This window comes from Hemitrygon akajei, chromosome 14 (genome assembly GCF_048418815.1).
Source record: "Hemitrygon akajei chromosome 14, sHemAka1.3, whole genome shotgun sequence".
Taxonomy (NCBI): Eukaryota; Metazoa; Chordata; class Chondrichthyes; order Myliobatiformes; family Dasyatidae; genus Hemitrygon; species Hemitrygon akajei.
Window position 1 is genome coordinate 90897962 of NC_133137.1, and position 26496 is coordinate 90924457.

Below are 26496 nucleotides of genomic sequence, written 5' to 3' on the forward strand. Positions count from 1 at the left end.
GACCCTGCAGAACATTTATATTTAAACAACTAGTAATAGGTTCAAATTTTTAAATGGGTTTGGGTACCTACCAGTTGACTGGAAGAAAATGAGCAAATTTGCACATTGGCCTTCATTAGTCAAAACAAGTTTTAATGCAGCTTCTGTGAAAGTGCATATTAGTCTAGTTTGATCCTGAAAGAAGCTTTGGAAACATTGGCAATGATGTGATCCTGCTCGATAAAGATATCCGGCTGATTGAGCTGAGTTAATGATGAGTGTGGCTATGTTATGTATCAGCAGCAGTTATTAATAACGTGGAACTTCTGTAATTATAATGGTTTAACCTTTTTGAAAATGTATACTCCACTTGCTTCTGATTCTTTTTTCCAAATAAACTTATCCATATAGTATGTTTTGCATATATTTTGTAGATTCCATTATAAACTTCCTTCTGTGTTATATTGTATGTGAGGTGAACATTGGAAGTGATGTGTGCAATGTGTAATGGTGAGTGGAACCCAAGTTTTAATCTGGATGAACACAATGATTGGAACAAAAGGGTTATGACCAATGTAGTAATGCCCAGCCAGCAGTACGTTGGGGATCAGTGCAAATGTCTGCATATCCGACAACCATAGCAGTACAAAACTACGTGGAAATGGGGAATGCTGAGAGGTTAAATGCTGACACACCCGACTTTTTACTCCCCTGCTGAATTCCTCATCTTTAAGCTGGTCACGACTGGTACATCTGATGCACCCTCATTTATTTGAATCAGACTGCTAACCAGGGTAAGCTGACATTAAGTGTCAGAATCAGACATATTATCGCTGATATATGTCTTGAAATTTTTAATTTGCAGCAGCAGTACAGAGCAAGACTTAAAATGACTAAGTTTAAAAAAATAGTGTAAAAGGTAAATTCATTGGGTTAATTAATATGTATATTTTAAATACATTTCCATTTTTAATTCATGTCTTTTAAATAGTCTGACTTAGTTTCAACGGTTGTTTAATGTCTCTGCTCAGGGTAGACATTCCGAAAGAGTTGAGAAAGCTATCGGGCCAATTTGGAAGTAGGACATTGGAATCCACTGCCTGAGGTTGAGAAGGCACTCGAGGTTAGACTCAGCCATGAAACCTAGAGTTTGCACCTACACAGTGGCAGAAGGTTCATGTGGTTGCAGGGATAGCATGGGGGGGGGCGGGGGGTGAGTTCAAGGTACACGGTGGGTCATTGTCTTACCGTAGACAGAAGTGAACATGACTAAGTGACCTTGTTTGATTCTAACTGGGAAAGCTGTTTGAAAGCCAAGTTCAAACTTGATGGAATTAGCACTTTATTTGGACATTTTTAAAAATTACAGTCCCCCCCCCCCCCCCACTTGAACAACATTCCCAGCATGAATGCCGATGTTTCTACAACTTTGCCTGTTTGTTTGTGGTGCTATGTGTCAGAAAGAGAGCTGAATGGAATCCCTTGCAGAGGAAAGGTACACAGCGAAGACAGCTGACACTTTGGTTGTCTTTGATTAACTAGTAAACTTGCAGTGGGCTAAGCTAGCAGGAACATGCACTGACTTGAGAACTTCAATTTTATCTTTTCATTAGAAATTGCTTCTTAGACCTAAATTATTTCATGTAATATCATACAAGGAGGTGAGCATAACTAAGTGTGTTTAATTCATAGTAGAAATACTGTTTTTCCTATGTGAATAGTAATTGGGGATTGAAATTTGCCAGGTCTAAAAGTAAATCGTAAATCATAAATGATCACAGCTGTAAATTTTATAATAATTCCCAGGCATTGGGACTTGGAAGGGAGGAAGCATTGATTATTTTTTTTTATGGGCCCATGGACAGAGGGTCTTGGCCTTTTCTCTCAGTTGGTTCAATTAGCTACACTGCTCCTTCTGTACACAAAGTTTATAGTTACCAAGCGGGCACTAGAAACCACATTTGTCAATAAAAATGCACAGGCTTCTGGTTTTTCACCTGCTCCTTTGCTGAGGAGTGAGTTACTCATTTCTCTAGAGAGATGTCAGCAAGTACTGGTAGTGTATTTCTTGCGCTGCAGTGTTCTAAAATCTGTCGATGTCTTATTATGTATCATTAATTAAAGAACTGATACCAAAATTTAACCAAGAATGAACTCTCAATAACTAACCTCATTCTCTTCAATAACTGAGTTGATCTCCTTTTATTGACGTATGATTATCCTAAGTCAGCTGTCAGTGAGGAGTGTCTCACCAATTACTGAGCATCCTTTCAAGATCACCATTTAATTAAAGGACTGGTGTGCCTTGAGTACAACAGTTCTTTTGTCAGCTGGGCTATTGGATCCTTGAAATAAGCACAGACAAGATTGATCCCAAGGTCCCTTGTTTTTACCCAGAATTGCAAATTCATTTGCCCTCATCAGAGGTTGTTCAATGTTTTCTGCTTTGCTTTCCCACAAGAATCTCCACCTTATCCATGGTCTTCACTCTCTGAGCTGTAGTGAAGAACAAAATTGCCAAGGCCTTGGCAATTATGATGTTTAATGGAGGAGCTGCTCTAAACTAGTCTCTGAAAGGTTAATATTGGGAAGCTCACCGTCAAAGTACTCAACAAAAGAAGTTCTGAAGCTTGTTGACTGGCTAATTAGATAGTTGTCTTTCTGGGTTATGTAGTTACCAGTAATTTCACTGTCTGACTTTGTTTTGATCAGCTTAGGAAGCCAATAAATCTTCAATTTTTTCAATGTACAATACCTGTGTAGTGTGGAATTGTTTCACACCACTTCGTTCCTTAGACATCCCCAATCTTTCAGTTTTGAAATCCCCATGTAATTGCTGCCAGAGCGACAGGACCTCTTTCAATCTCAGCAGAAATTAAACTGTCAATGCCACTTGTACAACTACATTTACCTGAAAAGCTGCCAATTCTTTTCCCATCCATTCCTACAGGCTCCACATTTGAACCTTGTATAGATTTCTTATATATTTAATTACAAAAGGCACATTAAATTATAACACCCTGAATCCTAGACAGGCCGTCTCAGATCTTTCATTTCATTTGGTCAATATTCTACAGATTTTCAGACAGACCTTTTCTAATCAAGTATGCCTTCAGTTTGGTTTTATTTTCTGTCTTGTTTTTGTGCTTCTACATCAGTCTTGCATAACGTTTTAATGAAAACTCTCCTTCGAACAGCCACTTCAAAATGGACTCCACAGGAACATTTATTTATGCCAATTCTGTTGACGAGCAGTGTAAACGCCAGATTCTATTAAAGTATACTCTGTAAAATGTATACTACAAATCACCATAACTTGTGTTCTACTTGTAGACTTTTGACAGCATGATCCGTTTTGCTTCTACATGCTCACCGATGATTCTCAATAGAAAATTCTCAACACTTGTGTAATCTTTCAACAATTAAATATTTCAGTGGTAATTAGTTTATTATATTTGCATGTTTGTCAAATAGTTAGAAATTAGGTAACTGGCTAATGTTTGTTCACCTCCTCCTGGAGGCTTTCATTTAAGTAGACGTTAAGTAGGCGAAGTGACTGCACTTGGTGTCAAAATCAGTGTCGATGCAAATCTTGTGATTGCTGTGGCATGGATTTCTCTCCTCTCAGCAATAACTGTGGTGCCACGAAGCTGACTGTGTGAATAATAGATTAAAAATTCCTCGCAGGCAGTGCACCAGAAAAAGGAAAAGCAATGAACAGTGGGTCCAGTTAACTGGGACACATCAGGACTTTTGGACATTTTGGCCCAACTAAGCTGCTGCTCCAATTAGCCAAAGTTGCATGGAAATAGTTAAAAATGTATATTAAACAAAAACCAAACTGAGTAACAAGTTATATATTTAAGTGAAATACAGAACAAATTAGGACACTATCAAAACTGTTGCACTACTTAAAATTATATATTAGTTCCTAATACTTATTGACAGAGGAATTCATCAACCTCGCATTCTTTTGACTATAAATGAACAAAATCAGCGCAGACAGCTAGTGTGCATAATGGACTGCCTTCATACAATGCTTTCAATAATAATTTCCTTCAAATCGTCATTTTCAATGTAACATTCAAGATGATTGTTGATGCCTTCAATTCTTTATAGTTTCTAGCTGTTGAAGTAGTGAAATCATTTAATTTACTCTCTTGGCTGTTTCAGGCATCTCCAAGCCTGAATGCTTGATATTGCAGTGAACAACACAGTTCTGAATTATTTCTCACCTACTATCAGTGACAAAAATTGCTGCTTTTTCAACACAAACACATGTAACTGACGCTACTTAAAAAAACGTTCACTCAAAGCACACTGTTGTGTCTAAAGGCCATGCCAATGTACGCAACAGGCGCTAGTTAGAAACTATTCAACGACTGTCTCCTGCCCCAAGTGAGTGGAATAGTATCCCAAATAAGCAAAGGGAATCACAGCTATTTTCATGGTTAGTTTTTGTTCTTTAAAACTTGTCCCAAAAAAGGGGCAGTCCTGATTAACCAATGGCCCAATTCACCAGAATTCACTGCTTTTGGCTAACAATTTGAGTGCACAGGATATACAGTATATATCTGATTAAGGTAGAACTCCCCTCAAAATATTTAAAGTTTGTAATTTCTAAAAATCTAATCTAATTCTAATCTGCTTGTAATCTGTGTAGACATAAAAAAAATCTTGGAGCCAGGGAATCAGTTAAGCAATATATATTAAAACACCATTTATAAAGCTCCCAGTTTCTATAACGAGGCATGCCATTCCCTCAACAACACACACAAAATGCTGGTGGAACACAGCAGACTAGGCAGCATCTATAGGGAGAAGCGATGGCGACATTTCGGGCTGAGACCCTTCGTCAGGACGGATTCTGAGGATCCCAAGCCAGTGATGCCATTCCCTGGCTGTTGCTATATGCCCTCTCACTGGGGAATGTTAAGAGACACCAACCTGCAGGAAGTGTTTCATGCATTTGGATTTCTGTAGTGAAATATTCTCACTCACTCACAACCAGTTTCACGGTATCATAACACTGCACACGGACAGTTCCAATTGTAAAATCTCAGACAATTATATATTCAACATTCGTTAATTCTGAAATATGAGGAATTAATGAGCAGTTCAATTTTGGTTCACTTGCATATCATTTAGATAAATTTATCATTTAATCTAAGCTGTTCTGTCAGTACTAGCAATAATAGTTTTGCTAGGATACCACATGCTTTGAATATATTTATGCTTTCAGAAGTGCGTACAAGTGGCAATTGATGTATAATGAACTATGGTATGCTTCAGGACTACAAAGGCTTCTGTCAATAGATAAGTTTAATCACCTTGAACAATGCAGCCCATAGAGAAAGGAAGAAATTGATGTATAATTTCTGATACAAAAATTAATAAATAGATAAACTAACTGGCAGTTCTTACAATCATTAAAGATGTTTGAAAATGTGCTAATCGGCATTTTCAGATGGCTGAAGGAATCAGCATCCCAGATTGAACCCACGGAGTGGATAAAATAAAATTCAGTCTGTCCTAAAACTTACATGAGCGTCAGTGTCCGACCATGCCTGTTTTATCGTATGTTGATATGCTTAATGCAGTATGAACTGATCGTTATGCCAAAAAGTGACATTTGCTAAAGAAAATATTTGTTGCAAAAATGGTGGATTTTTAAAAATTCCTCTTTCAACTTGCAATAATGTGAAGCTCTGTTTTCCAGGCAGATTTCAATCCCTACCATTAGCCAATAGTTCATGTACTGCTAACAAAGTATATTTTAGATTTATAAAGAGTTTATACATTGTTTACTTAATCCAAGGCTTCTACAGTCTCACTTCATCAAATTGTCGGGAGCACTCTACTCCAGCTCCTCTAGGTTTAGGTTCTGTTATTTAAGGCATTTAGCTGATGATATTGAATACCATGCACCAGAGGAGGGTAAGTGTTGGAGATGAATTAAACCAAACGTTCATTTTCTCTGTGTTGCAATCAACTACATGCACATTCCAACCTTAATGAGAGAATTAATCTTCCTGATCTGTGTACTTCAAAGAGAATATTGTATATTATATGTACGTGTAATGTGTGGGTGTGTTTATATGTTACAGTACATGTTTTGATAATTTAGTTGTTCAATAGTAAACAGTAAGAGCAACTTAAATTTTGAAGCATCAGTGTTAAAATTTTGTAGTTTTCGAAGTTCAAAGTAAATTTTTTTAATCCAAGTCTATGAGATTCATTTTCCTGCAGCCATTTAGAGTAAATAAAATAAAATCAATGGAAGGCCACACCCAGCAGTGTAGACAAACAATCAAAGTCTAACAGACAACAAGCTGTGCAAATACATGTAATAAAAGAAAAAAATAAACAATAAATGTCTAGAACATGAGATGCAGAGTCCTTGAAAGTGAGTCAGATCATTCTGTGGTCAATTTGTTCTTATTTGTCATTTCGATCAGGGTTTTCCGACCTAGGGTCCACAGCATAAAAAAGTTAGGAACCCCTGGTTTAGATGTAGCTGTGTAAAAAAAAAAGAACATTTCTATAAATATAACCCTGAATCAAATATAGTACAAAAGCTCATAGTTACAAGCCATTACCCTGCTATTTCTGCAGAAGCAGCAAAAGATGCTGGGCAGAATTAGTAACATAATTGGGGGGAAAAATGTTTAGCCTGAAATTAGAATTAATGTTTAGGAAGAGGAGTAGAAAAGAGGTACCTTTCTCCAAAGTTATATTTTGTAGTAATTGCCTGACAAAGTTACTACTAATCATTAGAAAGAAAGATCAAATGGATGAGAGCGAATAAACTCTCCTCCCTCACTACAGTTGAGTGTAAACATGATGACAACTCTATTTGGGTTTGATTGCTAACAATGGGGGGAGAAGATGCATAGGGCACTGATGGACTGAAAATAGATGGAGGCTGACATTTCAACAGTTCAATGACACATTGTCATTTGTTTATTTTTCAAATGCCCATTTTCTTTTGAATTTGAACTTGACAGGACAACTTTGCTCGAACCTGTTTAATTTTTAAGTAACCAAACAACATTGATATATTTCATTAGGATTTGAAAATAGACATATTGAATGCCACAGATATATAGTTGGCTGTGTTTGTATTGTCATTAGTTTATTGAAGATAAGGGGAATTTTACAATCTACCTTATGGCTGGCATGCCATTTAATGTAAAGGGCAGTTTATGGTCTAGAACTACAAACTAATGATTCAATCACTCCAGAATGCTGATTTCTTGATTTTTTTTTCCTGTTCACTTGTCTAGTTCAAACTTATTAATTTTAATAATGGTTTTAAATATTTTTCTATTTGCTTTGTTTAATATCTTCCCTTTTCAGTTCTGAAATGAAGTGGGATTTAATTGAAGAGTACCCAATATTTCCTTCCATTGGGCTAGCCTTTCCTAGTAAAATGCATCAAGTGGCTCTCTTTGAGGACAATCAGGAATTTGTTTACTTAGAGATACAGTGCGGAATAAGCTCTCTTTGAACTTTGAACTGCGCCACCCAGCAACCCCGATTTAACCCCAGCCTAATCACAGGGCAATCTACAATGACCAGTTAACCTACCCAGTACGTCTTTGGACTGTGGGAGGAAACTGGAGTGCTCAGGGAAAACCCAAGCATTCTCTGGGGAGGATGTACAAACCCCTTACAAAGGATGGTAGGACTGAATTCCTTCACCTCGAGCTAAAGTAACATCGCACGCTCTGCTACACTACCGTGACGCCCAACTACCTCAATCAATTAGGAGTTCACCCTAATCATCACAATCAATGATGGAATCCAATTCCCGAATAACCTTTGTGTTAGACCAGCATAGCATAGAAAGGATACTGCTTTCTTTGGTATTTCCCGGCAGTCTACAGAGGGATGGTCCTCAGCTTCCAGCAAATTTCAGGTAGTGGTTTTGGCAGAGATAGTGGCTGGGAGGTTGGTCAGGGTACACGTATTGTCACAAGGAGGAGCTCCCACTGGTTTCATATGATTTTAAAGATAATTAATATATTCACTTTTCTCGTCTACCTGTAAAACTGAGTTGCCCTTCTCTCTGAGGTAATGTTGAACAGTTATCATCGTATCACAACACAGAGGCTATAAACCTGCCTTGGAAGCTGCTCATAACACTTGAAGATAGGACCACAAGACCATTGATTAAGACCATCAGAGTAAAGCTGGATGTAGACTATTGACTCATCTCCCCATACCTACTTCCCCCATTCAGTGAAATCAAAGGCCATCTTGTACCTCAGCACGGCGTTCCCACACTCATCCTTCACCTTCCTTTAATATCCAAATATCTGCAATTCTGTCTCGAACATTTTCAACACCAGTGTCTCCACAACTCATTAGCATAGTCTTCCAAAGGTTCACCACGCTTGTGTGAAGAAGTTCTTTCTCATCTCAGTATATTTTAGGGCCCCCCAGCCAAAGGAGTCTGTATCTACTTCCTAGCTTATCTCTGTGAGATAAGACCTGTACATCTGCTTTCAGTGATTCATGTACGAGGACAACTCCATGAATACCAGCTTTTTTCGATCTTTCTACATTTTTAAAAAATACCACTTTTCTGGGTTTTTTCTGTTGAAATAGGTGATTTCATTTTTAACCTATTTTGTCCACAAAACAGGCCCAACATGATTTAATTTCACTAATGTAATTAAACAGAAAATAACAGGTTTACATGTAACCGATGGAACAAGACTAAATATTTGTCTTCAATGCAGCATATCTGAGGAACTTGTCAGTAACTTTAACTCAATATTGAGAAATAATAATTGGGTGTCTCAGGGGAAGTGGTTGTGGTTCCTGACTTGACAGCTTCACGTTTTAAATACTTGATTTCCAAGCCAGGATTTTTAAATTTAATTCCAGAGAATGGAATGCAGCTACATCTGTAATACCAAAGCAAACATATTGAAATAGATATTGATTATTCTCCAGTGGTGCAGTAGTCTGGATTTCACACTCAAACTCCACAAATTAATATTTGTAGTAATGAAGAATGGACGGATGATTGCAGAGGATAAATTTGGACATGCTCAGACATTCTGTTCCGACATCTGAACCTGCATCTTAGCCATAAAAGACATTTACTATTAATTGTTAATATATTGACTTAAACACTTTCCTTTCTTATTACTTCAGTCAATTGGTGTAGGGATCCCAAAGGTTAATTTAAGAAAGAGACATCCTAATGCACAGGTAATGTAGTGGAAATAGCATTGATGCTGCACAGCTGCCAATATTGAGGCTGTGGGAAAAAGACTTGGCAAGCTTTATATGCAAAGGCCTAACAACGGGCCTGCTACCAGAAATATCCTGAAGCATGACTTTGTCTAGATGATAACTAATCAATATTCTGTTTAGAACTAACATTTCTTGACCCCTCCCCCTGCCGAAAAAAAAGCAACAGGCTGCTGTATCTGGAAATAGTAATAGTTTAAAAGGGAATTTAACATTGAGAATTAGAGTGGCTGGTTTGTAAATATTGCACTATACTAGGGTTAGTGTATGACAAGTATTGACGATTATTTACCACAGATACCGCATGCATTCCTCAATTGTCTGATAACCAGGGTATAGATTCTGATTTGGTGATGCAGTTTTCTGCTTTAGGCCAGATCTTGATAAATATGTTTGAAGAGCATGTCATTGGGCATGAAGCTTTCCTGGTTAATGCTGCCTGACCAGCAAGAAAATTGCAGTGTTCGTCATATAAGTATATTTGGCATTGAAAGAATTAATTGTTGTATTCATATACTAATACTGCTATAACCTGATATTAGATTTTAAAAATTCTTGATGTATAATTACAAAAAATCCAGAAGTTGAATAGTAGGTTCTGAACATCAACATATATTGTCAAATATATTAATGAATTGTAAACACAAAGTACACTGTAGATGCTGGGGCCAAAGGAATACATACAACACGCTGGAGGAACTCAGCGGGTCAGGCAGCATCCATGGAAACGAGCAGTCAACGTTGCCCGACCTGCTGAGTTCGTCCAGCATGTTGTACGTGTTGATATTAATGAATTGCTAGTTTTTATCTCTGGCACAATAATTCATTTAGTTCCCCACTTCACCTGCTTCTGCCTAGTTGACTCTTCCCAAGGAGAAATGCTTGAAAGAGCAACTGGAGTTTCTGTGTCCAATTTTACTGAAAAAACAATTTGTAGGCTGTGCCCTCAATTTGCCTGTGGGCATGTATGTTGCTTAAATCCCCTTTGGCCTAATGACGTGTCTCTTGTGTGGAAGCTTTAAAAGAGAACCTTTTACAGTGCGTTGCCTTGTGACCACACAGAAACAGATTCAGATTTTTTACCAGAGTCTAAAATGATGTGAAATTTAGCATTTTGCCGTAACAGTACGGTGCAAAGACATAAGCATATATAACTTAGAAAAATGATAAGGTAGTGTTCATGGGTTTGAGGACAGTTCAAAAATCTGACGGGGGAGGGGAAGCAGCTTCGTCTCAATCATTGAGTGTGGGTCCTCAGCCTCCCCGATTGTAGTAATGAGTGAGGATATCTCCTGGATGATGAGTGCTACCTTCTTGAGGCACCACCACCTGAAGATGCCCTCTTGCCCATGGATGTAATTTGTTAAAAGCATACTAGTGACATATGGAATTTGGCTGACGACGATGGTAAATTCACAGAGATTTTACAGTGATCAACGAGATAATTTAAACCAGATTTGGGCTCGGAAAGCTCGACTAAACCAATTCGCTCATCCTTGATAGTTGTCTGCAAAATGATCTTTCATTTGAAATATTCTTAAATAAGTTACAAGATATATGGATTGTCTTATTTAAAATTAGTTCCATCAGTGTTTAAATAACAATATTTCTTCTGTATGTAGAACAGCATTAAGGGTTTTGTACACTGTTTTTTCTGGCTGGGTTTCCAAGCTTAATTCCCATGCTAATACTGAACCCTTCAACTATAAGACATGCAGCTGTGAAATGTGAGCAATTTTTGGGTCCGGTGTAACTATTTCTCAGCCAGATATTCATCATAATATCATCTTCATCTCCACTCCAAAGCATTTGCATGAACTTCAGCACGAGTTTATCTAAAACACTAAAGGACAAGTGGAATTTAAATACAGTTTACCAAAATAATTTCCATCATTTCATTTAGAGTGATAACTTTTCTGTGGATTTGCTTGTGTTTGATGTTCGCTACCTTTTTAGGCTTTTCTGTAGGTGTTTCTTTGAAGTACTTGCATGGGTGTGTTGTGGAATGCGCTGTTAGCTTGCTGCCTGTTGATACATTTTTGGTAAGTGCTCGTTGATTAATTGAAATACAGTGGGAGAGACTGAGCAATCCATATTACATTGCTGATAATGACTGCAGGCTCTTACTAATGAGTTTGCTGAATTCAGAATCTCAGATTAATTTTTTAAAACTGCAATGCGTGGTTGAGTTAATTTCCAAATGCAAGTGATGAATGAGTTCAAGTGTTAACTGAGGCCTACGATCATCCCTTGTTGTTTGGTCCCGTTCCCCATTCGAGGGGCTGTTCATGCAAAAGTGAATGAAACTTGTAGCTAACACTTTTGCTCCCAGCCAAAGCTTGTGGCCAACGTCAGGTTTTAACCCTTGTGAATTTCCATGTTCAGTTCTGGTACTAATTCCTTGTCTTTTGAGGTCCGGTTTCCATGAGTGGGTTCAAGATTACAATTCCCAAGATTAAACTTGAGTAACAGAATTTATGTTAAAGTCATGTTTGTTGTCATAGGCACAAATACATGTATATACATAAATCTGCTTGCTGCAGCGCCACAGGCACACAGCATCAGATACAAAACATTCACAAGAAAAGCAATAGCATAAATTATGCACAATTTTTACAAGAAAGAACACAATTATTGTCCATTGTAGTGCAAAATGATCATGGTGTCACCTCAAATTTGTTGCAGAAGTTAAAAAATGTTCATAAAAACACATTAAAACATTTAGTATAAAATAATTGAAATACAGAAAATAGATAATAAAAGAAGTCAAATTACCTTCACAGGTCAAGAACCCCAATTTAAATGAAAGACCAATCCAATGCCACGTGTAACTTGTTTAGGGTCAGAGAGGCAATTTCTCGTTAATGTAGAGTCCAGGAGCACAGTGGTGTAAGAGATACAGTGGCATCTAACACTTAAAATAGGTTCTTATGTTTCAGAAGTTCCTTTTGGAAGTACTGGCAATAACCTCATTATTTACATTGCTATGGAACACTATCTAATAAAATAATTTGATCTGGCTTATTGTACCTGGCCAACATAAGCCGATCTGGTTGTTTCAAATAACCATCATAAAATGGCCAGTCTCTTCCTCTGTAATTCATCGGTTTTATTTTGTTGCTGTTTTGTAATTGCTCCTGACTTTCAGCTTTCTCTCCCCTCCATGAATACGTGTATCGGAATGTGACATGACCTGCTTACTGGATCGTACCTTGATGCATGCTGCTTGGTTGGTAATATCATGGAGTCTTTTGTACATGGAATTGCTGTCGTTTCATTCTGTGTCACTAGTTTTTTTTTTAATGAGGGCTATCTGTACAGTGACATGTACAAAGCCCAGACCTCCTTTGTTAAATCAGGTGCAACTATTCTGTGGAACTGCGGCCTGTAGATTCTCTGCAGGAACCAACCAGAACATTGCTGCATTGGACAGAACCAAGAAGAGTCTCCTTGATCCACAGATAAAGGCTGCATTGGCCGCTAATCCACTTTGAGTTGCAATATTTTGTATAAGTTTTGCTGATGCTATAGGAATCACAAGCACGATTGGCATATTGTAAACAACATATTTGTTTTTATTGTTCACTGAGATGAAAGCACAACAATTTGATAGGATCTTGAGTTGCATAATTGAGCTAGGATTAATGGTGCTAAGGTTTATTGTTTTGAATATCTCTAGTAAATGTCTGTTGCATGCTCTGGATTTGGACGAGTTGGAGTCACCCTGTTGGCGAGCAAATCCTCATTTGTTCCTCATTCACTTCAATCCATATTCTCACCTGATTCATTATCTTAACACTCCCATTTCTGACAGTTTCATAATGAATTCCTTTCAATTTCTATGTGCAAGGAGTTGCATTGAACAGCAGTGACAGCTGAGGTTACAAGAAAAACAATTTTCTCTACCATTCAGAATGCAACAACCCTGTACAGATAAATTGTACAGTTCCAACTGAAAATTGGAAAGCCCTTCTGTTTAGGAACTTGAATCCACACTTCACTGCTGATCGTGATTCGTTTTCCATTAGCTGTGCCTTGTAATCCTGCAACTCCCCTGTGCGAAATAATTTCCAAAGTAAAATCCAAATCAAATTGCTAAAACCCGACTGCACATTTGGCATTAAGAAGTGATGCCACCAGTCTCATAAATGTTCCCTGCGATCCCAATGGGATAGTTAAAATGGATTACCTGACTCCACTGTTGCTTATAGTTAGTAGAAATTAATTTTATTGAGCTTTGCTCTTAATGCATCATAAATTGAATAAAACATACCAATAAAATGTGTTGAAGCATCACTGTAAATTGGAAAAAAGATGAGATAATAACAGAGAATTCTTTTATAAGGAATTGATGGTTGCCAACGGATTTGGCTAACAAATTGAAACTTTTAGCCTGGGTTGTATAAAATAAAGTTGTGCTCTTGTGATTTTGAGAACATATTGTCCTTATTGTACTAGGTAATAGCAATTAATTCATCAAATAGAAAATATAAGCATTGCTAGTATGTTTCATACTATTTGTTACATAAAGTTAAATATCAGAATAATTAGTTGTGATAGCATAATGCCTATAGGTGTTAACATGGGGCAAAGTTTAATCTGTAATTAGCAGCCATATATGCCAAAACAATTATCTTAGAAGAAAAAAATAATTTTATATATATATTAAAAAAATAAGTCAAGCTTAATATTATATGGAGAAATATTTTCCTAAATAAGTCTCAGTTGTATCAGCTGTTAATCTTTTATTGCACATCTTTATTAAGAAAGAAAAGAAAAATATATCTGTGCTTTACTGGTTCAGAATCAAATGTTGAACTTGGTGTCAACTTATATTTACCACTTATTTTTTGATGATTATTTCTTTCGGTTCAGAATCCCAAATCTCAGGAGCCGGTCACTTTGGATTTTCTAGATGCTGAACTGGAGAATGAAATTAAGGTTGAGGTAAGATGATCTTGAATGCCCAGTAGCTACCGAGAGTGGTATGTCAATGCATTTCAACTCTGTAAAGTCTGGATTCACTTTACATATACCAAATATATGAACAGATTCAGATGCAAATCTCCTCTGTTTTATTGGCCCTTTGTGTCGTGCAGGTACTGTGTTTACTTGAAGAATCTTTGCAGGCTTCTTATTGAATGTGACAGCTTGTCTGTGTAATTATGAACAGACCGTGCCTGGAAAACCTTCAGCAATGAAGAGTCAAAAACCCCAGGGCTAACCACTCGGTAGATCGGATTAGTAAACTGCAGTGGCTGGTCAAATACCGCTAATGGATATGTGGAACTGCCTGGTTACTATGGGTGTTAAGATTGTTTCATTCAGTTGTGATGCATTATTCTGTACTTTTAAGAAAGTTATTCCTTCCAAATTTTCTTACTCGTACTAAAATGAATGCAAGCTGGTAGAGGTGAGGTGCAGCGGTTTTGCTGGCAGAACCTACTCTCTCCTTGGCATTACGGGGGCTGCAAAGAGAAGAGCCATCAGGACCGTCACAGAGGCTGCTGAGCGATCTTCCAGATGGCTATGGATCAAGACGTATGGCCCGTGAACCAATGCTGCTGGCGCCTGATCAGCCCTGGCGTGGTCGGCCGGGTGAGAGGGTCTTGATACTGAAAGACCCCAGGTTACATCACTGATGATGTGTCCCAGCACATCCTAGGATCTCAGCATGAAGCTTAGTTGCGGATCTGCTAAATAAAACAAAATGTGAATAAAACCCTCACCTAGCTTTTCTAATGAACGTTGGCAGATTTATACAACTTTTATCCTCCCTAAATATTTGTTAGATGCAGACGGAAGGACCAGATGTGATGATCTAGAACTGCCTTGGCTTTAGTACCAAGTTCAACCGCAGAGCAAAAGACCAGATGTGTTGACACCCACTCAGTACTTCTGTGCTGCAATAGTCATTAAGATGTTTTGAGTTTGCAAATCCAGGGGAAGTACAGCTTATTCCCTGACAAATCAGTGGCTGTAAGGAAGTGCAAGCTGAAGATATCAACTGGAGTGTTAGGATATGCTTTGCTAATACTTACTATTGATAAAACATCATTCTGCCTCCCTTTAATTAACCATGCAGAGAATTTTTCCTCCTACTACTAATCAGTTATGATCATCTATGATATCTCTAATTCCTGACAATATTCTTACCGATTCATCATTACGCTATTTAGTGATAAGCTAGAAGTGGACTGCTGTCTGCTTTTCATTCCCGGCCTCATGGATTTAGCAGTAAACAAGCTTTGGAAATGGCTCTGTTGAGCACTATGTGATGTAGGGCTACAAAGCAGTTTGCATGGAACTGGTAGGTGCAAATTTATTATTTTTCTGTCTTTCAGATACGACACAGCATGATCGAAGGACAAAATGGTGAGAGGACCCTAGACACACTGATCAAATCTTATGATGAGGTACAGTCTACTGCTAATGGGTTATTTAATTGGCCTCTGGTGATTTTGTTCAGAAAGCATACATGAATTGAAAAAGGATCTGGTGCATTTGCAATGGCCATGGGATCGACTTTGATGGCACGGAACTATTGTGCCATGCCAGTGGCTTTTGGGACAGCCTGTTAAAGGAAGCCATTGAAATAAAACTAGAGGAAAAGAATGTTAACAAACATGAATCTTCCCTCTAAGAATGAACTGGAATTCAATTGAAAACAAGGTGGGATAGCTGAAACCTTATAGGGTAACCAGTCAGGAGCAATAGGCGATGGGGGTATAAATACCAGCAGAATAGACACACCCTGCCATCATCCCTGAAGAAGATGGCAGAGTTTGTCAATGAAACGTCAGTAATAATCGATACCTGTACCTGGCTGGAAGCCTGAGAAGTGTTTATTCGTCATACATGAATTGCTTGAAGTAAGGAATAAGCAGTGATCTTTATTCTTGATTAGTTATGGAGTTTTGGAGCTGAAAAATGTGATACTAAAAATTTAACCTTCACTGCAAGCATCAAGGAGAAGGTTATGTTATTAGGGCATTGGTGTTGAATAGATGTAATGCCAGGACATGCTTTGTTAATCTTTGCTAATGATAGAACATTGTCCACTATTCTGCCTCCCTACAGTTAGAGATGTACATAATCTTTTTTCTTTCTTCCATTTCTTCTGAGGGATTGATCTTCCAAGGATCTGGCTCCTCCCACACTCCTAACTCTTCGGTTTCTCATTGCTACTTTGCATTACTGTGTTGAGGGAGGATTCACTTTGGGCTGTCTCAAGGAAGTGAAGGACATATATGAATGCATTTTTCAGTTGAAGCTCACAGTACATAAATTATAACAATGAAAAGGATATTGAAAGTGATGTTATATTCATTATTAATGATTATTGCTTGTTTTTCCAGAGATATATTGACAAAGGAACTCGAACATACACATGGACTCTCGTAAACAGTACAGATTATAGGTAAGGGGATCCAATCAGTTTTGGCTGAATCGACCATATTTATTTTTGTTTGTTTTGGAGGGAATGCAGTTAGTTTTAAGGGTGGTTATATGAATAGTTGGGACTGGTTTCATGTGGATTTCCAGTAGGTTAGCCTTTCTGTTTGTCTTTTGAGTGATGCACAGTCTGTTCAAAAGCAACACAATAAGAGATTTGGGTAAGTGATCTGCATGCTGAGTATGCAGTAGTGAGGTCATTTAAAGCTACTTGTCTTCATGCCAGAAGTTTGTGCAGTCCATTAATCTTCCTTAGGCCATTATAAATGTACCTCGGGTCTTCTTTTCAATGTTACCTCAAGGCAAATTATTTCTCATATCTATGAAGACATCTGGGAAATGTGAAACCATTTCTCAGCGAGAGGCAGATGGCTGGCGAGGGAAAGAAATGTGTCTCACTTCTCCATTATTATTTATTTATCTATTTAGCGATTCAGTTGGCTCTTCCAGCCTATGAGCCATGCCACCCCAGCAAACCCCAATCCCAATGAACCCTAATGTAAACACAGGACAATTTACAATGACCAATTAACCTACCCAGTCTTTGGACTGTGGGGGGAAGCCAGGGCACCTGGGGAAAACTTGTGCTTTCCACCGGGAGGATGGGCAGAGGCTCCTTACAGAACGGTGCTGGAATTGAACTTCGAGCTGTGGAACGCCCTGAGCTGCAGTAGCATCACGCTCACCACTAGGGGTGTGACTGAATGCCTGTCTGAGATCGTGGTTAGGGTACAATGTATAGTCAATGCAAAGGGAGCTTCATTCTGCATCGTACTCATGTTCAACTTGCAACTGCTTGGAGCTGAAACTGAGGCTGTCGTTCTGAAGAAAGTCTCTGCACGCAGGGATTTGCTCTACCAGCAGGCTGGAAAGTCTTTCCTTGGAACTTAAGCTTCTACTTCAGGCTTTTAGCCATTTTGGACCAATGAGAACTACAGTGGTGCAACAATTTAACTTAAGGGAATTATAGTCCTCATGAAAGAGAAGTGGGGACCTCTTGTGCCTCTGAGTACTGCACCATATACACTATGCAACTTTCCCTTCGTAAGTCAGCTCCAAGGTGAGACTCCATGGATCTTATGAAGTGGAATAACAGTTGTTCATCTTGGTTTCCTTTCCTGTTATGTTGCCTGTATTTTCTGATTATTTCTCTGGAGAACTACCTTGACGATACAGTTATGTTTGCTGTTTCTCATGTCCTGCATTCATTTGCAATAACAATTGTGCTGTGCCTGAATGAAGGTTGTGTGTAAAATGGCAATGATTCTGCTAAGTGCTTCACTAGCACTACAGATTATGAACCTTGCAGAGACTGAGTGAAAGTTTTTAAACATGAACAAGTAAAAGACATCTCATACCCATGCAACTCATGCTGCTTGTAGTTTAATCCAAACACTGTTGTTCTTTGCTCCTTGTTTGATGTTTGTCAAGATTGATGGCAATGTTTTTTCTCTCTCTTCTCTCCTATTACAATTTTTGTAATAGCTCTCCTTAAAACACAGCTATGTTTTGGTATATATTTGTGTCAGGCATTGGTGTGGAGGTGAAGTGGCTGTTGGTCACATATAAATCCTGACTACTATAGTTTTCAAGCTATTTAACCACGCGATATATCACAACCTCATATGCTCCTCACCTCAGTGATGGTGTAAGCTTCCAGGTTGGATTGTAGAATAACGAGAGCAGGTTCTCTAGTTGCTTCGCTATTTCATCGCCAGACGGGATCCAAAAGAACGTTCAAAACTGAGGAAAAATAAACTAGAAGCATTCACCGGGTCTGGAAAGTGAAACAAAGTTAATATTTCACATCAAAGGCCCTTCATTTGACCCTGCTCTTTGATTTGATATTTGAATTTGGTTTCTCTTTCCACAGATGCATCCTAACTCGCTGAGTATTTCCAGTGTTTTCCGTTCTTATTCCACTTCTCTGATTAATATAGATTGGGTTTCCCTGGAGCAGCTTCTTCTGAACATAAAGAATACTCTCATAGTTTAAAATCTGTTTTCATTACGCCAAAGATTTTTTCCCAAAGTATTTCTGTGTGACTATTCAGGCGAAAGAGTGTCAAGTCATTAATGTTTCTGCAAGTCTGTCCTACAGGGTGAAAGCAGGACATTCGCACATAACTAGAGATAGGTGATAGTTCAGTGATGTAACAGCTCTAGGTGTGATCATACAAATGCGTTACTCTCCCAGAACATTTTCTTCAATGTTAAATAAAATTATAAGTGGATATGTGGATAAGGTTATAAGTAAGCTTTAACTAAACTGTTTTGTCATTGGTCTGATTTCTTAATATTTACTTAAAAAGAACTCTAAATCAGGATTGGGAAGGAGAATAACTGGCAAATTGAATTGGATTTGTGTATCATAATTTGAGAGGCAGTCCCACCATTGTATTTGATATAAATGACTTAACTGGTTTCTAAATGTTATCTTCCCTTCGTGTAGGGAATTTCAGGAGATTGACTTATCAACATTAAAGCAAAGGTCTTCAATGCCAATTATCTGTTTTTATGATCTTTTATTAGTTTTTCAGAGTAGTCACATTTTCACCAGCACAATCTCCACCATCAATTCAGCAGCACGAGTGCAGTGGTGTGACTAGCTTTCAGGATCATTGCTTAGTGTTTGACTACCAACCATCTATTGTACCCAGTCAAATACTAGAAAGGATGAGGATTGATGATGAAGGTGACAATGCTGAGGATGAGTTTGAAGATCCTTTATTTGGTTTTGACAGGGGTCTTGCTGAGCTGAGAATGATGTAGAACTGGCATGGTACAAAGTTGTTGGAAATTCATGTTAATCCTTTGCGTGACTCATTGACTTGTGAGATGAACAGGAAGTGTTACATCTGAAGCTGCCTTTTTAGTGTAGTCTTGGCATATTGTCACTTCTAACTTTGGAGATGTGGGAATTGACACAATTACTTTTTGGTAGTTGTTTCTGGAATATGTTCTTAAATTGACTTTCTATGACAATTTAAAAACTTACTCTGGGTGATATTTCTAAATCAGAATTGTGAAATGTTTGATTTGGCTATATCTCCACATATCACTGCAGAATATAGCTAAAAGAATTGCATCTAAGGCTCTCCTTTAACCCAAGAAACAGGAGTTCTTAATGAAGACCCGTAAAGGAATCGACGTCACGCAAGGGGTGCATTGTATTAGGTGTGGCAAAGGGCACAGACCTGGTGTTCTTAACCTCGATAGATGAACATAACCTAAAGCTGTCATCTTGAAGCTTAATCCAGAAAGAAGTTGATACATTTGTAATAGCAAGAGATTGGTGATTGAAGATGTGATTCTGAAACAGGTGTGTTTATCTGGAAGGGATTTGTTGACATTTAAGTAAATTTTCTGGCAGGTTAATGAAAATACGCTCTGCTTGTTGCCCATATTGTTCTGTCAGCCTTCAATGTAAGTGGAACACAGGGGAATTCTGATTCAGTTGGCATATTTCAGAAGATAGCTAAGAAAGTCTGGGGAAAAAACTGAAGCACTCCGCAGATCAAGCAGGATATGTGATGAGTAAAAAAAGGAGCTTGTTTTTGAGTTGATCCTGAAACCATAATTTTGCTTCCCTTTCCCCAGATGCTCACTAAACTTCTGTTTATTTCCAGCATGTAATGTTTTTAAAGTATCAGCACCATCTTGCTTTCAGTTGAGGGGGATATAGTTATCACAAAAGGAAAAAGGTCTTGTTTTCAGCTGGATTGCCACTTTGGTTTAAACCACTGTGCCAGGGAATATTAACATATTAACTCTTGGGTTTGCTACCATTAGTCCACAGGGACTGGTGTGGGAGCATTAACGTAAGAGTGTTACACAGGGCAACAATGCTGTCTTTTATTGATATGGTTTCTTGTGCACTTCTTACCCACGGGATGAGTACACTCACTGGCCGCCTTATTAGATACCTCTTGTACCTAATAAAGTGACCACTGAATGTATGTTTATGGTCTCCTGTGGCCGTAGCACATCCAGTTCCACCTTTGACATGATGTGTTCAGAGATGCTTCTCTCTGCAGCATCACGTGTTTGCAACCAGCCAGGTGAGAGGTATTGAAGTTGGTCCACTCCGCCTGAACTCCAGGGGCGGTGTGACCCTGCATCCATGCTGGAGCCGGTGCTGCCCTCTAGTGCTCGCTCAGCAGAAGACAAAATGTGTTGTGTTTTCAACTGCAGACGGCTGCAACATTCATGGACTCAGCGACTAGCACTTTTTTTTGTATGACTGTATTTTACTGCTGTCTTATATGTGCTATTGGGCCTTGTGTTGTGTATGACTGTTGGTACTGTGTTATGCACCTTAGCCCTGGAGTAACGCCTTTTCCTTTGACTGTATTCATGGGTATTCATGTGTGGTTGAACGATAATTAAACTCAACTTCTGCACACCACTGTTGTAATACATGATTACTTGAGCTACTGTTCCTTTCCTGTCAGCTTGAACCAGTCTGACCATTCTCCTCTGACCTCTCTCATTAACAAGGAATTTTTGCCCACAGAATCGCCACTCACTGTATGTTTTTTTTGTTTCTTACACCATTTCTGTAAACTCTAGAGACTTGTGTGTGAAAATCAGCAATTTCTGAGATACTCAACCCCCCCCCCCACCCCCCCCACCGGCTGGCACTCACAATCATTCCGCAATCAAGGTTACTTAGATCACACTTATTCTCCTTTCTGGAGTTGAGTCTAAAAACAAGAGAACCTCTTGACCATGTGTGCATGCTTTATGCATTGAGTTACTGCCACGTGATTGGCTAATCAGATATTTGCATTAACAAAAAGGTGTAGATGTGAACCGGATATAGTGGCCACTGAACGTATATGGGTTCTTGTGCCCTTATATGGGTTCTTGAGTACTGTATATGACAAGGTTCATTATATGATAATACCTATCTGTTTTCTCTAGTTTGGCATTAGTCCTGCCACCTTATGGCTCTCACTACATCAAAGCCAACTTAGAAGAGGTTATCACCCAGGCAAAACGTAAGTATTGGAACAGAGCAAACTGACTTAGAAATGCATGCAGTAAAGGGCAAAGTATTAGCACTGTAAAGTAATAAAATACCTTGACTTGATACTTATAAAGTTTCTGCAACAGTAAGAATTAGGTTGTCAGATAGATGTCTTCCATAGTGTGAAGCAATGATTCTAAAGCATCAGAGAACCAGACATGCAAGGATGTAAGCAACTGCATGTTTTGAACTTGTAAGAGTGCTTTTATTTCTGTCAAAGTTCCCTTACTGAATATGCACAATTTCCCTTGCCATGTAATTTTAGAATCATTGTACTGCTGTACCTTCTAGCTCTTTGCATCCATTGGAAGGTCTGTTTACGTCAACGACAATGATTGTTTATGTGGCCTAATGGTATTAATTATCCTGTCTTTTCTATTCTGAAGCATTTGGCGTGAATTTGTGTTACAAGTGTAGCCCAGTTGGTGATGGCTATCAGACAACTGCTTTCTGAAATCCTGCCAAGTTAGGAAGTCGCTGTTCAAATTTGCTGTAAAAATTAGTCACTCTCTGCACCCCATGATAAGCAGTCAAAGCCTAATTTCCTTTTTCCACTGTTTTATTCAAAGAAGTCAGCCTCCCAGGATAACTTAAAATACCAACTCTTACAGTGATTATTATACCCTGAGCCTTATTACCTGTCACCTCCATGATTCAATGCCAAGAATACATATTGTAGATCTGTATTTTCTTGACCAATCTTCATTTATTGTAAGCACTATCCCTTAGTCTGAAATGAGACTTCTCAGTCAGCTGTCAGGACTTCTTTATTAGAACTAAATATCCCTCTGACTTAAGCAAATGGTATCATGGCCATTTATTTCTGAAGTTATTGTGTTTCCCGTGTTCCTGTAGAGATTTAGAACATAGAACAGCACAACAAAGTAGAGGCCCTTCAGCCCACAATGTTGTGCTGACTTTTTAACTTACTGCAAGATCAATCAAATCGTTCCCTCCCACAGGCCTCCCTTTTACTTTATCTTTCTGTCCCTAATGTATTTGCCTCAGCCAACACCCTCTCCAGAGCTTTCTCATCCTCCTACAATGAGGCCTTACGATAATGAGACATAGAGTTAGGCCATTCAGCCCATCGAGTGTGCTCCACCATTCCATCATTATTGTCTTGTTATCCCTCTTAACCCCATTCTTATGCCTTTTCCGACATCCTTCCTATTCAAGAAATTTATCAACCCCTGCTTTAAATAAATCTAATGACTTGGCATCCACAGCTGCCTGTGGCAATGAATTCCACAGATTCTCCACCCTCTGGCTAACAAAATTCCTTCTCATCTCTGTTCTAAAGGTATGCCTTTGTATTCTGATGCTGTGCCCTCTGGTACTAGACTCCCCATTGCAGGAAACATCCTCCCCACATCCCTCTAGGCCATTAGGTTTCAATGAGATCCCTTTTATTCTTCTAAACCTCAGTGAGTACAAGCCCAGAGCCATCAAATAGTCCTCATACATTAACTCTTTAATTCCCAAGGCAACTAGAATGGAAGACTATACTCCAAGTTTGGTCTAACCCGAGTATTATGGAGCTGCAATATTACCTCAGCTCTTGAATTGCTTTATGCGTAGACCTACGACTCAGTTATGTCTTAGGAAAGTTCCATCTTATGCTAGGAAGTCAATTAAGTCTTTATTAGCTTGTTAGCTTAACACAGAAAACATGTCTGACTTACTTATTAAGATTTTTGTACTTTTACAACTTATTTTACCAGTGACAGCAGTGTATATCCCTACAGTTTGTGTTGCTTCACAAACCGTGATAGATCATTATCTCCTGAAAACCTGAGAACGATGTATGATTTATGAGCCTTGGTTGTTAGTTAACTACAAAATGTGACAATAAATTGGGGCAGTACAGTAGTGTAGTGGTTAGCACAATGCTTTATAGTACCAGCGATCCTGGGTTCAATTCCTACCACTGCATATAGGGAGTTTGTACGTTCTCCCTGTGACCTTGTGGGTTTCCAACAGGTGTGGCAGTTTCTTCCCACGGTCTAAAGATGTACCAGTTGGTGGGTTAATTGGACATTGTAAATTGACCTGTGATTGGTCTAGGGGTTTGGAGAGGCATGGCTCGACAGGCCGGAAGAACCTATTCCACGTTGTATCTCAAAAAATAAATAATATGATAAATTTTTATTATGGACGAGAAACCTTTTTTTTTAACTGAAAACGAATTTCTTCAGATTTTAATCATTATCATGGATTTTAAAGCAGAAAAATATTTTTTGTACTTTTTCTGCCCTTTTTGTCTCAACACTTTCTTTACATTATTTCATGTTCGCTATCTAATTTTACATTGAATCTCACATTCTTTGTGGATCTCTGCAAGGTTCATATTTCGGTTCTTCAGTCTGATTGATTAAGAAGACAGCTTATTGCTTGTCCTCTTCTGTCTGTACCCCCAGCAGTTGCTTTGAATATCATTACTGCCCAATTGGAAAGCCCATAAAGCGTTTGTGTAAGGCTACGTATGAAAAAGCAAGCACCTTTTGTTCGTCACTGACCACAAGTTCCAGACTGTGGCACTTTGAAAAATGATATTCCCCTTGACGTGATGTTATTTCTAGATTTAATTCGACTTTTCCTGAATTAATTTTACAGAGGAAATGCTCACAGAGGTGATACAAGTCTCACTCCTTGTGCTAGTTAATCTTTCTGTTTTATCTTGCACCTAGAGTTGCAACTGCAAAATAAAACAATTCCCCACTTGCATGTGTGATGTCTCAAGCCTGTCTGCAGCGTGGATAGTCTTACACCTGTGCGAATTGTCCAACCCTCAAACACACTGAGTGCCACTTGTGTTCTGTACTTCGTTTAACAAATACTTGACTGAACAGATGCCCTGGCACTTGTAGCACAAAGCATTTATAGGGAATTCAAAAACTCACAGAAATATTTGGACAAAATGTTTCATTTGCTGACTTTGAGCTGCAAGTTTTCCTATCCGGTAGCAGGGCAATATAAATTTAGCAATAGTTTGTCATGTGGGTAAGGCGTGACAGTCAACCAAACCATCAGTCCTCCGTTTTGAAATAATTAATAAAATGCTAAACACAGATCTTCACGATAAATTTTCAGAGTTTTGTGCTAGTTTGGCTGCTATTACAGTCTTCCTTTTCAATGTTTCCCCGTCTCTCTTGCAAACTAGACTTGTCCAAGCAAAGACTGAGCCGACACAGCCCAATAGCAATATTCAAATCTGTTCTTGATAGCAAAAACAATATCAATAGTGAAAATATAGTGATTTACAATTACATAAAATCATTGGAACTTCCACCCTGCCAATGATTATATAACATCAGAATACTGCTTAGCTCAGCTGGGGTTTATACTATGTAGAGTTCTTGAAAATTCACCTGCTCTCTTTTGCAATCTGTGGAGATGTCTTTGGGACTGATCAGTACATAGAAAAGCATTTGCCCCACTCGTATCAATGCAGAATACCAAATGAAATTGGAGTTACCTGCTGGTACTTTGAGAATTGGACCTTAAGATTTTTCACTGGGTGCTGGAAGCTCACTTGGCATCATTTTTGCTCAGTAGATATAAATTTTTAATGATTGGACTCTGATATAAGGAAGTCATCCAGATTTTTAAAAATTGATTCAGTTCTAGAGAAACAAAGGAAATCTTATAAATGATTGGTTGGACAACATCAGGAAACTTGCAAAGTGGAATACTCTTGGCTATACAGTAGATATTACTGGATTTTACTGACCTGGGGTGCATTCAAAAGATGACATTGGTGCTAGAGAAATATCCTTGTGAATTGAGGCTATTCAGTACAAACTTAAGTACCACACATGCATACAGATTTCACAAATTTAAAACTGTCACTTACAGTTCATGTATAAAACAGAATAATCCATCTCTACCAGAGCCTTGTCTTCCTCCCGATGCTCATCTTTGCTGTGTCGGCCCCAATCCTTGCTTGTGCACTTTTAAAGGACTAAGTTTATATTTTGTGTTTCATCTTTAAGATCAGCAGGAAGGTTGTTGACCACCAAGTAAGTTCTAAAAAGCAGCCTAGTGTCCAAAAGCGATGGCATGATTTGTAATGACAAAGAGAGACTGGCAGCATATGTCTACTGCTCAACTCACTGCATTCATTCTGCAAACCACTGTTTCCACATAGTACTGAAGAAATAAATTCTGTTGAAGCTGAAGTCTCTTTCCTTTTTCAAAGGGCTGCACAGTGTCGTTATATTTAGCACTATGCATGGTATAGCCCTAGTTTAGGGCCTTGGATACAACCAGACTTGTATTACCTTTGTGCTGATGTACCTATGTTTCTTAGTAAACAGACCTTCAAATGATGCAGTTTCTCGAAGGTAACGTTAATGGTGATCACATATAGTTTTTCAGTCTTCAAGCGAGTGTGTCTTTTTCAGACTTCTACTGTGCATTAAGTCTCCCAGTATAGCACAATATTTTTATTCAAGTACTCATTGAATAAAATATTGTTTTATAATCCCTTCTACTTGACCCTTTTTCCTGTTCCCTGCTTTCTCTTTCTGATGGATTCTGACAGTCAAAAGTAAGGGCAAGTATCTTTTTGTTAGTCAATTTCCTCATTGTATTGTCTTTAGAGTATACTGTAATGCACTAGAGCTCCTACCCCTTTTGGATATTTTCCTGTGTTTATTGCATCTGTCCTTTTATGTATTAACTCTTGGTGTCCCATTATCATTACATTAATAGCTTTAGTTTACTTCTTTTATACTACTATTGCTTGCTGTCTGTGTACT

The 26496-nt window shown here is 38.4% G+C and overlaps 1 protein-coding gene across 5 annotated transcripts in view; it reads left to right on the forward strand.

Moving 5' to 3' along the window:
• The window catches only part of LOC140738775 (voltage-dependent calcium channel subunit alpha-2/delta-1-like), a 715977-nt gene that overhangs the window by 566649 nt on the left and 122832 nt on the right, over window positions 1-26496 (forward strand). For all 5 annotated transcript variants that reach the window (XM_073066574.1, XM_073066575.1, XM_073066576.1 and 2 more), the window contains 4 exons: window positions 14122-14193; window positions 15591-15662; window positions 16605-16666; window positions 21628-21704. In XM_073066574.1, coding sequence (XP_072922675.1) covers window positions 14122-14193; window positions 15591-15662; window positions 16605-16666; window positions 21628-21704 — 283 coding nt within the window. The remainder of the gene's footprint in view (window positions 1-14121; window positions 14194-15590; window positions 15663-16604; window positions 16667-21627; window positions 21705-26496) is intronic.